General features: G+C 40.3%; 1 protein-coding gene across 2 annotated transcripts in view; it reads left to right on the plus strand.

Moving 5' to 3' along the window:
* The first annotated feature begins 1,573 nt into the window (after positions 1–1,573).
* LIN7A (lin-7 cell polarity scaffold A) overlaps positions 1,574–14,368 on the plus strand; it is a 48,334-nt gene continuing 35,539 nt past the window's right edge. For both annotated transcript variants that reach the window (XM_075274536.1, XM_075274537.1), the window contains exon 1: positions 1,574–1,748. In XM_075274536.1, the coding sequence (XP_075130637.1) occupies positions 1,589–1,748 (160 nt within the window). In that variant the 5' untranslated portion in view covers positions 1,574–1,588. The remainder of the gene's footprint in view (positions 1,749–14,368) is intronic.

Raw genomic sequence — 14,368 nt, forward strand, 5'->3', positions numbered from 1 at the left:
GTGCTGCAAGAGAACTCTCCAGCGATGCCTCTATCTTTGTCTTTAACGCCTCTCCCCACTTCTTCTTCCAGCGCTGGGCTTCAACCCTCTAGGCATGCGCAGTCAGCTCCAACATGTAAGTGATGCTGGTACAGAGCTACTGAGCATGCTCAGTATGCTCTGTACTCCGTAGAACTAAACAAGTATACTGCACATGCGCAGTATGCTCGCGTAAGCAGCCACAAAAAAATGGCCGCGGGCATGCGCAGTCAGCTCTGCCCGAGGCCCGATGGCAGAGCCAACTGCGCATGCCTAGAAGGTTGAAGTCCAGCACCGGAAGAAGAAGCAGTGTTAAAGACGAAGATAGAGGCGTCGCTTTTAGAGATCTCTCGCAACATTGGGGATGCCCCGCATGCTGTTTGAGCACTGGGGACCACCCTCAGTGCTGCAAGAGAACTCATTTGCATACAGAAGAAAACCAGGATTTCTACCTAACAGCGACGCGGAGAAGACTTCTAAAGGTAGGAGAAGAATAGCCTTTCTTAAGGCTATTCCTAAGTGTTAGGGAGAAAAAAATGGGATTCCACTGATTGGATCCTTTAAAGAGTGGTAAGGGGGGGAAGAAAAATGCTAAAATCACAAATTGGGGTCATACTTGAAAGATGTGCCAATTCTAAGCCACTATATTTGCATGCATTTGATAGTAAATAGTCCTTGTGTCAGTGAACTAATAGAGTGAATTTGAACACATAGACATTCAGCTACATTATGCTCACCTTCCCAGGTAGAAATAATATGGTGCAACATAAACCATTTACCTTGCATTGTACATGACACATCATTTTTCAGATCTATCTGTACTGAATAAAGTGACAGCTCTATCACCCTAAGTCTACCCAGATGCATGTCTGCTGTTGTATGAAGGGTGCATTTCAATAAGCTCCAAATGCAGCGATACACTTTGTATGTTTCATATGCAGACATGTATGCCTACTGTACACTGCAGAATCTCAGTGTAATAGAAGCCACACCAGCCGTGGATATTGTGCAATACGTTGCCTTTAAGTTCTTATGACACAATCAGGTCACATGCAACAAGACTTTTGAGGATTTTATAGAAATCACTGCACAAACTGCTGTAATCCAGCTATACAAGTCTCACAAATGAATGCATTATATTTGGGGGATGTTTTGCTTACATCTATAGTTGGTTCATACATTGAACTGGTGTTTGTTAGTGGAATGGTGGGAAATTATTTATGGCAATGTAAAACACAACTTATTCTTCAAGCAGGAATCCGTGTATGAAGTAGAAGAATAATCCTGATACCGCAGGTAAGTATATTGCCGGGGATAGATTCTGCCATGTTATGGTTACCACGGGAACATTACAAGATTTAAAAATACACTTGAAATCTGAATCAATCAGGCGCATTAACCCACCAAGTGCAGCATATCGTGTTAACCCTTCATTGACTATGGACACGAGGGGCAACTCTTTTAGAAGGATCTTAAAACCCGGAGCTTTTCATGTCCTCTCCGCTGAAGCCTCACAATTATTTCTGTGAGATTGTCTCATTAGAAAGTTAATAGCGGCTCCTTTGAGCTGATGTCTCTTAGAGCTCTGCTCCTCTCTCCCTCTCTCCCTTTCTCCCTTTTTCTCCCCCCTCCCCCTTTCTCTTCCAGTTCTGCTGCTCTGGCTTTGAGCGTCACTCTGCATCCGACCACAGACATGGCGACAGTGGTCCAGCCCCTTACATTGGACAGAGGTAAGACAAGACGAGTACCTGCTGATGCTGTGCATGTGTGATATTGATGCCAAAAGAAAGGTTTGCTGGAAATGCTCTGGATTTATGTGTAACAACAGTAAAGCCTGGCAGAATATTGTGCAGAACAATCCGTTTCTCTATCTACTGTATATTAGAGAGTGTGAGGCTGGAACAGTCACAGGGACTCCATGCTGGCCTGGGCACAGGATGAATTATACTACTATATTATATGATACGTTGTATCATCTGAAATCAAGAAGCTTATTATTATCTGTAAGGACTCTGCTCTCATCCTACTTAGGTTCATTCACCTATAACCTTCTCCTGATCATCTGAGAGATTGATGTCCCTGGAAATGAGAGTAGAGGTGAATGTATATTTGATGGCAGCAGTCAGCCACATGGGCTTAGAAGTTTTCATGTGCACACGGTGGGATGTACACCACCATGCTGGAGGGATGGAGCTGTGACATACTGAAGGACAGCGGGCAGTTTTCCATAGTACAAGCAAAGCACCTGCAAAAGATGCAAGGACAGAGCAGGCAGACAAGACTGTACTGTGAGAATGGGCTGCTGAGGGGAAGGGGAGGAAGTACAATTCTCTTAATCAGATGTTAAAGGAAACTGGAGCTGAAAGCATCTAATTAAAGGCAATGTAAACATGTGTGGAGGGGAATGAAAGTCAGAATATTGTAAACGCTAGAAAGATCACACAAGTGTACAACACAAGTAACAACACAAGAATACACATTTATAATATGACTGTAAATATTAAAACACTGGGGAAAATATCCCAGCATGTAATTTATGTAGTCTGTGGCAGGGTGTATGAATGACTATCTGCATTCTGCTCCACAACACTTTATTGAGCCAAACAACTAGGCTACGTTGACATCTTCAGCAGGTGTCCATCTCGCACAGTTTCGTCAGAAATTGCTGGATGAAAAAGTGCTGCAAGCCCAACTGAATGGAGTCCCTCGGGTTCCATTTGTGTCCATCATTTTCTGGACTTTTTTTGTCCTTTTATCCAGAAGAACTCATACAAAAGGACAGATCTTAGCGTAGTATAACTGTATCGTGTGGAAATATCATATAGAAATATTTTGCATTAAATATAGATTACCATGTAATATTTTAACTGAAATATTTTTAACCGTATTACAACAATTCACAATATCAATGTTTACGTACGTGAAAATTAATGTAATACTGGGATAATGAACAATATCCATATACTGTATATCAGGTTCACTTAAATGGGAACAGCGATCAATCTGGCACTCTCCTTTTGTAGTTTTGCGCACTTGTGAGTTGTACAATCCTCAGCTTTATTAGTGTGTATGCAGAGGGGTCTCTGGAGATGAATTTCGGATACATCTCCGATAAGCTACATGTTATTAAACTTAAGACATAAGCAATAGACTAATGTTCAGTAAGTTATGGTACAGGTTTCTAAACTTAAGGATGGAAAAACGTCTGGAATCTCTACAGTTCATAGTCTGGTTCTTTTTTTTTTTTTTAAATGTAGATTGTGAGCCCCACTTAGAGCTCAAAATGTACATTTTTCCCTATCAGTATGTCTTTTTGGAATATGGGATGGAAATCCATGCAAACATGGGGAGAACATACAAACTCCTTGCAGATGTTTTTTTGCCCTTGGCGGGATTTGAACACCAGGACTCCAGCGCTGCAAGGCTGCAGTGCTAACCACTGAGCCACCGTGTGGCCCCTCATAGTCTGGTTCTGTGGCCCCAAACCTAATCTCAGCTTCTCCTTAAAGTAAATATAACAATATAAATATAGTTTTACTCATGGCTTAAAATTATGACTTTATTTACTATTATCAAAGTACTTTAGGCACTGTTTATGGAGGTTTTCTTTTAAGCGCTTGTTGGCTAGCCATTAACTATATATAAAACCAGACAGTTTGACTTTGCAAGGACTTACCTATACATATACATCTTCGCAGAGTTAGTAAGTGCACAAGATTGCGTAGCTGCAAGAACAGGGAGATGGCTGTTATTTGCAGCTGGACATCTCAGAGATATTGCAGGGTTAGTTTACTACCATCCCTTCCCTCTCGATACACAGCATTTAATGAGTGGCTTCCTTCTGACCCCTCTGCCTTGTGAGGACCCACATCTGTATTGTATACAAGTAGGCCACATTCCTCCTGTAAACATATCAGTCCTAGTTCCAGTGGAAATCGGCAAAACCAAACCAAACCAAAAAAAAAAATGTTAAAATGCTCCCAAAACCCATTATGACCTTATGGGGGACATAAAAAAATAAGAATGAAACAAAATTTTAAAAATAATGCCACTACCATGTACATCACAGGTTATAGCTTTGCCCTGGCGACATCTACATAAACCTCTCTCCAATGGAAAGGGAAAACTATTTTGTGAAAAAGTTTTGGTACTTAAATTTTTTTTTAAAAAAAGACGGGTCACATTTATTTGAATAACTCAAGCAATGAAAAAGCAATGGCATTTAAAACCACATGCACCAGAAAAACCCCTTGAAAATATGTTCGGTTGTGAACCAAGGAAAATGGCCATGGCCATGAAGTAGATAAGGAGTTCCGAAACTTTAGATGACATAAATAGTGCGGTCTGCAGTTCTATTCTTGCTGTCAAATACCAGAATCCTGAGTAGAACCTTATAGATATTACTAAAGTCAGTGGAAACCATCATTGGATTCCATTTCAAAATGAATGTATCCAAATTTGTCAGGGGATAAGTATTTGATTGCCAGGGGTCCGATCACTGGGTCTCTAATCGCTGGGACCAAAAATCCATCTAAATTCTCCTTCTGAATGAAGCTCTATTCATGATCAGCCCCATTGATGTGAATGAAGTGCCGAATAAAGGCTTTAGGGGGCCTTTAGGTCTCCTGTCCTACTGATTACTGGGGGACCCGGTCATTGGGACCCAAGTATTCAGACACTTATCTCTTGTCCTGTGGATAAGGAATAAGTGTTCATAATGGCACAACCCCTTTAATGGTGTTATCGTAAAACATGACATCATCAGAATAATTGTCTTACAATATAAGGCTATAGTAGTACAAACACTACTGTTGGTGAATGGATTAATAACTTTTACTGCCCTTTCTCAGTTGACAGTGCAAATGGACTGAGTTTTATTATTTTAAATATCAGTCCAAATTGAGGTGTTTTGCATTGATGTGATGATCTATTACATAACTATACCCCTGTGAAGGATAATCAATTGATCAAGGCATGGGGCATATGAATGGCTTCTCTCTTGACACTGTAGCCATGAAAGAAGGAATGCATAACCAGATCAGAGGTCATGTTTGTTATGATGTTACATAAAACTCTTCAGAACTGTATTGTGCACGGTTTGTTAACTTGACATTTAAGCCTCTGGCTATTTACACCTGAAATATTGCATTTTCTTATTTGTTCTGATAAAGCATATCTGCAGCCTTCTTCAAAACTGAAAATCAACTAATCCGTACTCTCCTGAGAAAATGTTTAATATACTTTACTAGATGCCTGTACCCCATCTGCTCTCTACCAAATTCCAACAACCTGTTCCCCTGCCATTTATAGTAACTTTACTGTATTTGTGATTAGCTTTTGCTGTGGTGTATTCTCCATTAACTTGCTTTTTGGGTCATTGTTAAAGGGAACCTGTTGAACTATGTGTTACATCAAATCTTGACCCTACTCTAAACCACTATGTATGACTACTTGCCTGACAGTTTCCTTCCTACCAAAGCCTAATCTCCCATTCAGACAATCAAGTTTCACCCATGAAATTTGGTCCATAGGTGCACTGGATTTGCCAGCCTGACCATCATGCCGGGAGAGGGATTCCTAGCGTAATAGATATCAATGATGCTAGGAGTCCCTACCTCCCAGCGACATACTGTCCCGTTCTATAATAACTATGGGACTGTATGTTGGTGCAAAAAATATCTACAATGCTGGGAGTCCTTCTCGTAGATCCGGCACACACATGGTGAAACTTAGTCATGTGAATGGGGGTAAGAGTAAAGGTACACATACTGGCCAGTGTGCCGCTAATTGAGCACATTAGAAGCCAACTACTGCCATTTAATCTGCAACATCTTGCACCATTGGCTGCCCTAAGTAGATATGTAGGTATATGTATATGTGGATAGCTGCACCATGGCTGTTGTGTGTCCCATTACCCTAACAAGGTCTATTAAAAAGTTAAAATGGTCAGTTCTATTACGTTTTAATATTAAATTTAAAAAAAAATTAACGTATGGTACAAATTTTATAAAATATGCTAGAAATGAAGTCACTATGTCCTTAAGCTGCTTGCTGCCAATTGGAATATTGCGTGGTGACACAGTTTCTTTTGGCACTACATCAAAGTGAAATTTGTTGATTGGTTCTCGTAGCTTGAAAGAATTGGAATCCTCCTCTGATCTCGAAATGTCACCACACTTACAATCCAGCTTTTGTTTCATAAATCAAAGCATTTGAAAGACATCCATAGAGTAACTACACTATGGTTATTTTTCAACTCTTTGCCTTGTAAATAAGTAAATTCGGAGACTTGCACAGTTATTTACAGACAACTTAGTCATATGTCTTCTTTCACTGGGAAACTATGTTAAGGCCAAATTACTGTACTGTAGACTGTCAAGAATATAATTCAATGGTTGTATGCTTGTAAAATTGCTGACATACTTTCTCTAATTTACTTAATTTCTTTAGACTTTCCTAGCACAAAATATATATTACTGCCTATTACTAGAGTGCATACAATTACAAGGATAAAGATGTACCTATTATAGAAAAGTGCTGTCAAATTGCTTTCATAAAGAGGCTGCACACCTGCCACAACGTATGAGGAAGGCAGAATATTCTGATTTTCACTTTCCAAAATACTTGTAGCTTGACAGACAAGGCTTAAAGGGGTAGTCCGGCCCCAAATCAATTTTTATTCACACTGACGACATCATTTCACTTAATTTTTTTCATCAGAATCTTTTTTTTCCCCCCTTTTAAATGCAGATTGTGAGCCCCATATAGTGAGCACAATGTACATTTTTTTTGTCCTATCAGTATGTCTTTGTAGAATGGGAGGAAATCCACACAAAGACGGGGAGAACATACAAACTCCTTGCAGATGTTCCTGGCAGGATTTGAACTCAGGACTCAAGGCTGTAGTGCTACCCACTGAGCCACAATGTTGCCCCACATCAGAAGCTATAGTAGTATGCAGTCTGCTCCTATTCAAGTAATAGCAGACCCACCCACTGCATAGTGGCGGTGCCGGAGGAGTGCAACCTATTACATTAAGAGGAGCACCTGCAAACACTCTCTGTCCACTGGTTTCCAGACACTACTAAAACAGTGTGGGGTCCAGGTGGCAAACCCCCTCAGATTGTGTGGATAGGTCCTCAGTATGAAAAATGAATTTGGGGTGAGACAACCACTTTAACATGTTTTCAAGGAGCACCCTTCAAACGAACAGGATTCAAGTTACAAAGCTTTATAGTGGTGTTCTCTGATGTTCAAGCCAGAGGAAAAAACAGATCCTGGGCCCCTATGCATAATCTGTACTAGGCTATAATGTTAATATAATGTTTCATGTTTAGGTTAATATTCACATAATGTACAAATGAGGCTAAGACACCATGTTGCAGATTTTACTGCATTTTTTTTGAACCAAGGCCACAAGTGGATTAAACAGAAGGCAAACGTCTAAGAGCTTCCTTTATATTTCCCATTTCTTTTTAAAGAGGACCTTTCAGCGCACTGAAAGGCTTTCACTTTCTGTGCCCTCGGTGAAGAGCTATCGGTGCCGGTACCATAGAGTACGCCCTTCCTCACAGCAGCGCCTATAGCACTGTACTGTGAGAGTGGTGAGGAACGTCTATGGACGAGTACTGTGAGGAGAGGGAGGGGAGGGAGATGCTCCTCACCGCTCTCACAGTACAGCGCTATAGGCGCTGCTGTGAGGAAGGGCATTCCTGACTGACTGTCAGGAACGCCCTTCTGACTGTGAAGAGCACCGATAGCACAGATCGAGGGCACAGATCGTGAATTCTAGCGGTATATAAAACCGCATGTGATTTAAACCACTCCTGACTTTGGCTCAAAAAATCGCAGCAATATCTGTAAAAAAAAAAAGCATTTCTTTAACGTGGGGTCTCAGCCCTCCTTCTTTATATTTTTGGAAGTCAGCGGTATACTTACTTTTATTAGGGAGAATAAGTAGGAAGTTATGGAAATTTTAGACACTGCTTGTTGGGAAATTACTGAAATAACATTTTCCACTATTGCGTTAAAATTCCCCATGGTTCATTTTCAGGTAAATCTTTAATAAATTCATAAGCATTTACAAGAATGGGTAACAAAAATACTTTTTCCATGAACTAAACTCTATACTTGCTCATATTTAGCCTACAAATAGCACAACCCCTATGGGGATATAATATTTAGCTGCGCCACTAAAGTTGCTGGAAAAGAATCACAGTTCATGGTCTTAATTAGTAACAAACCTTCTTACCATGGGAAAAACCCGCAAAGCCCACATTTCATTTCACACAACATCTGTAGCTTACACTTATTCTACCGCATGAGATGGAATGCAATGCTAAACCACTTCCTATTAATGCTTCATATTTAAGGTATAAATGTCTTGTTTTGAAAGTAAAATGTGTAATTTTTCAGAGTGATGTGTCATTTCTAAATGATGCTTTTTAAGAAATGTTGTACATCTGCTGCATATTACAGGATTGGGAATTTTGTTTTATACCAAGTGTTACAGTAACACATAAATACAATCTGCTCATCTCAGAATATAATAAAGTTAGGTAAGTTTGTAAATTTCTAATGCCCAAGTGTATATTTGGCTACAGCATGAAAACAAGTTGTACTATTGAGTCATGTGGCATCTGTGACACTGAAATACGAGTACATAGGCCCAGATTTACTATCATGGTTACAACTAGACAACAACCCTGTTTCCAGTGTAGATGAACTAACATAGATAACAGTGTTACCTCTCTGGGGCTCTAGAGTGACTCCCTGTGCTGTCTTTCAGTTTTCTGACTGATGTCAGGGATGGCTGAGGTCAATGATTGGGTCATGCTGCATTGTGATGCTTGTGTTTTTGTATCACAACGCCACATGACTTCACTCATTCCGGAACCCAGGAGAGGTGTGTAAACACTGTTTTTTATGTTTGATCACCTCCCCTGGGACTACACTATGTATAAAATCTGAAGAGACCCCAGAGTATAACAATAACAGTTTCAATTCGGAAGTGTTCACAAATATTCTAATAACTGAACCGAAATAACCAATGTGAACACTGTCACGTCAGTTACCCTGGTTTTGGTTATTTTTTTTCGATTGATCGCCCAGCCCTAGGTATTTGTTCTAATTTACTTGTTTGTGTTTTACATTATCAGCACATCTCCACTTTTATCTCTTCTGTCTAATAGACATTGTTCTAGAAGTCTTGTGATTTGTTCAGATGCTACCATGTTATTTTCAGAAAGAAGAGGCTTTCACAAGGCAAACTTTCCAAAAAAAGCCATATTTATTCAGTCTTTCTGATTCTACTGTCACGAACTTGAACATTTAGCATTCTAAAAGAGGCCTATAGAGTCTTAGATGTAACTCGTGTGTGTTTTGCAATCTCTGTGTGCATTGAGCTGTCTGTTCTTGCAGTGAATTTTCAGGGACATTCACTTCTGGGAAAATAACTATTTTGAGTGTTTTCTATGTGTGAATAATCTTTCCCAGTGTAGAAATAGAAATATTGACTTCAAATTGTTTTGAAATAACCTTATAACCATTTCTTGATTGATGGGCAGAAACAATTGCTTCTTTAAGATCATTGCTGATGTCTTTCCTCCTTGGCATTGTGTTAACACACACCTCTTATACTCCAGAACAGCAAACTGCCAAACCTATGCTTGGACATGTTAATATCACTTAGGCTGGTCTTACACGACCATAATGCTTTTACGGTCCACAAGTTGCTGATCAGCAACACTAGTTGCTGATCATCAACTTACACTCCGCAGATGTCCGTGACCTGCCGTACTCGACCATAGAGTTCAATAAAATAGAGTTCAATAAAATATCCGGTGGTGTAAGAGGCTGCATTGAGTATAATGTGTCTGCAAATGGTCCGCAATTGAAAACCCTCAATTGGGGACCATTTGCAGACTTAAACTACGGTCCTGTAAGACCAGCCTTGATCATGGGTATTTGATTGGCAGCATCTTTCTGCTACTTACCTTCTTAATTCCTATGCAAGTAGTAAGGGTGAACCTTTTTACACATTGCTTCTGCATTTGCATCCTGTCTGTATTATGTGTTTATAGGAAGTTTGTCTACGACATGTACAGACAAAGTGAAATGGGAAGCCATTAACAAGTAGCAGGCTGTGTTTCCATCTTTATACATATTTGTTTGTAGCTGTCAACTTATAGTTGCAATTGGCAGCTATTTGTTTAGTGGATTTCACACATAACAGTTTGGACTAGAAACAACACTTTCACTGTGCATGACATCATGATTTGAGTCATTGTTATCATATAACAAACTGAGCTGATGTTGCATTAAAAATATTGTTTATATATAATCATAGTGGCTTAACATAATAAAAATATGTCTGCATAACGCCCACATGCTGTTTTGGGACTTGCACAACTGCTTCACTGAAGTCAGGGTCAGACTGGGATGTCCAGGACCCACCAGTGGAATTGTTTCTAGGGGCTCACCACCAGGACCCAGTGTCAGCCTGAAAGTCCTAGGGCCCACCCAACAGCTTCTTACTAATGGCCTATACATGGCTCCTTCACTAAAATCTTACATATGTGCTTACTGTCTGGCATAACTGAGTATGTTCCCAGTATGGTTATTCCCTATAGTATTGTACGGGCCCCATTGTGCAAGTGCGCTTGTGTGACAGTCATCCTATTCACTGCTATGGGGTTTCTGGGACTGCAATCACCAGCAGCCCATAGAAGTGAATGGAGTACAGGTCATTCAAATGCACTGGGGTTTCATTACCAGGGATAATCCAGAGGGTCTTTCAGTCCCCTGTTTGATCTCCAGGATAGGGAATAAGTGTCTGTAATGGAACAACCCCGAAAAGTTGGGCCCCCACCAATCATGAATGGATGGCATGTGTAGGGTCCATTCACGTGGATTCTGCGAGCAGAAAAAGGAACCCATTGGCTGAGTTCAAACTGAGTTTTTTGGTCAGGAATTTGGTCAGGAATTCACTTCAAAATCAGCCTCCAAAAAAAGCCTCCCAATAGAGTTCTATTGGGAGGCTTTTTTTGGAGGCTGATTTAGAGGTGGATTTCTGACCATATTTTTGGAGGCTGATTCCTGACCAAAAAACTGAGTGTAAATTCAGCCATTGACATTAATGGGAGGCTTTTTTTTCAGCGCTGAAATTCCACACCAAATTCCTCACCATTTTCCTCCGTGTGAATGGACCCTTAACCCTGAAAAACATAACTGTGTGTGAACAACAAACATCAGTAGAGTTAGAAATTACTTTTGTACTTATTGTAATCTGCGTTATTTCTGTTCCATACCCTTCTCTGAAAGTCTGGTGGACAGCAGAAGCAGAGACCAGCTTCCACACTGGTAATACATTTGAATGGGGATCATGTAATTCTATTTTCCCCCTATAGTAGTCACTGTGGGGAAAATTGCACCAACCTATCCCCTGCAATAGCAGCTAAAGACTGGGAACCAGAATAGTTAACTTATTGCCGGGCAAGATTCTTTTTAAGAAGATGTGAGTGTGAATTGACAACCGTCCTAAACAGGATAACCTAATAATCAATGAAAATTTCCAGAAAATAGGCCTCATTTTCTAAAAACGCAGTTCCATTCAAGATGAAATAGGCTTTGTAGCTTTTGCTTGCTAGCTTCTTTAGCTCTGCATGCTAAGCATGTTATAAAAGAATGTCCTTATTTTCATGTTGTGTGAATGGAAGCCATCACAATGTAACAATATGAGAACCTTTTGAAAACATTTGTTTTTTTAGGAGCACATTTTAACTTTTCAGCCACTGTGGGAGATTTAGCACAGGCAAAATTTTTAAAGTCAGCATTGTTGGAGTCTGTATTGGTGTAAATTCTGCCAAATTAATCAATTAGGTCGCAATGTTTGATAAATTACACTACATCTGTGTCTGTGTCAGACTCAGGCTGGATTCATACCATCATTCGAACTCCATTCGGGGATACCGTCTCCAAATTCGCAGGACTTTTCTCTCCACATTTATCCACATTCAGGCAAAAACCTAGCAGACCCCATTATAGTATATGGGGTCATGGGTTTATGCAGGTAACTGCTTTTTAAATGGATTAGGTTTCTATTCTTCGGAAAGCTGAACACTAGTGTCAACCTAGTATTACAGATGCCATCCACTTATCTGTTTAAAAATTCGCCGTTGGTAAATCTGGAGTGCAGGCGGCTGGACAGACTAAGGGTTGGTTCACATCTTCGTTGGCATTCTGTTCGGGGGAGTCCGCATGGGGACCCCCCCGAACGGAATACCAAATGCAATTGCAAGCGCTGCGTAGTAAAAGCGCACGGACCCCATAGACTATAATGGGGTCCATGTGCTTGCTGCCAGATTTCCGCAAAGAACATGCGGAGAGGAAAATAGTTCACAATCTACTTTCCTCTCCGCAAGTTCAGTGCGGAGATCGCGCGGCAAGCACACAGACCCTAATATAATATATGGGGTCCGTGCACTTTTACTACACAACACTTACAAATGAGTTCACTAGTCCGTTCAGGGGAGTTCCCATGCGGAATCCCCTGAATGGAATACCAATGCAGATGTGAACAAGGGGTCACCATGACCATTTTCCCATTCACTTTTGCCAGAATGCGTAGCGTAGGAACAAAAAAGTAGTAAATTCCACCAATGGTCTTATTTTGTAAATATGAGTAACTAGCTGGTACCCGCGACTTCGTCTGCGGTGATTGTTGCAGTGGGTATATACAGGCGCGGGTAAGGTTTTCGTACTGTGTATAAGGTATGGGATGTGAAATGTAACTTTGTATCTTGTTTTTGCTTAAATTCAGAGAATACATGAGACTTTTGTGTTGGATGTAATTTGTATTTGAGCTGCTATATATACGGTGTTGTGAGAAACTTTACATAGTGACTTTGGGACAGAAGTATTTGAAGTTAACCCTTTCCCGCTGATGGCATTTTTTGATTTTCGTTTTTCATTCTTGACTCCCCTCCTTTTAAACCCCATAACTTTTTTATTTCTCCGCTCCCAGAGCCATATGAGGTCTTAATTTTTGCGGGACAAATTTTTCTTCATGATGCCACCATTATTTATTCTATATAATGTACTGGGAAGCAGGGAAAAAAATTCAGAATGGGGTGGATGTGAAGAAAAAATGCATTTCTACGACTTTCTTACGGGCTTTGGTTTTACGGCGTTCACTGTGCAACCAAAATGACATGTCCCCTGTATTTTGTGTTTTGTTACGATTCCGGGGATACCAAATTTATATGGTTTTATTTACATTTTGACCCCTTAAAAAAAATCCAAAACTGTGTTAAAATTTTTTTTTTTTTGAAAAGTCGCCATATTCCGACAGCCATAACTTTTTTATACGTGTGTGTACGGGGATGTATAGGGCGTCTTTTTTTGAGGGACCGGGTGTACTTTGTAGTTCTACCATTTTCGGGAAATGTTATTGCTTTGATCACTTTTTATTCAAATTTGTATCAGAATCAAAACAGTGAAAAAACGGCGGTTTGGCACTTTTGACCATTTTTCCCGCTACGGCGTTTACCGAATAGGAAAAATATTTGTATAGCTTTGTAGAGCGGGCGATTTCGGACACAGGGATACCTAACATGTTTGTGTTTCACAGTTTTTAACTACTTTTATATGTGTTCTAGGGAAAGGGGGGTGATTTGAATTTTTAATTTTTTATTATTTTTTTTACTTTTTTTTAAAAAAAAATTTTTTGCATTTATTAGACCGCCTAGGGGTATTGACATGGGTGGGCGGTGTCGCGGATTGTCAGAGCGGTGGGGGTCGGCAAACATGACTGCTCCGGAGCGTTATAGAGCGCCTCCTGGAGTATCGTTAAGGTGAGGGGCAAAGTCGTAAAGTATATGTATATGTGATTGTGTGGGGTTAGGGGCGGGGCTGTAGAGGGTAATATGAATTTTGTGGCTTGCTATGGTCCAAAGTGTGTGAGATTGCAGAGATGGTGATATGAGTTTGGGTTTTGTGGAGGTCCTGGCACAAACGTATGTGCGCTATTGTGACGAAAAGTAGCCTATTGCGCAATCGGGTGTACTGACTATGTTTGTGGAAAATTTCAGCCAAATCGGTCGAGCGGGTTTTGCGTGATTGAGGAACAAACATCCGAACATCCAAACTCACAAACCCACAAACTTTTACATTTATAATATTAATAGGATGTACATATTTTTGTGTGAAATACACTCTGTTATAGTACACAGATTTAGTTTGTGACAGTACAATGTGTATCCAAGCAATGTAGACTTTATCCAGTTTTCTCTGTAGAGTGTGCATTCGCCCATGTGTCACTTCCCCTGTGGGATTGAAAACTGCAGAGTGG

The sequence above is a fragment of the Leptodactylus fuscus genome, chromosome 5 (assembly GCF_031893055.1).
Source record: "Leptodactylus fuscus isolate aLepFus1 chromosome 5, aLepFus1.hap2, whole genome shotgun sequence".
Classification (NCBI taxonomy): Eukaryota; Metazoa; Chordata; class Amphibia; order Anura; family Leptodactylidae; genus Leptodactylus; species Leptodactylus fuscus.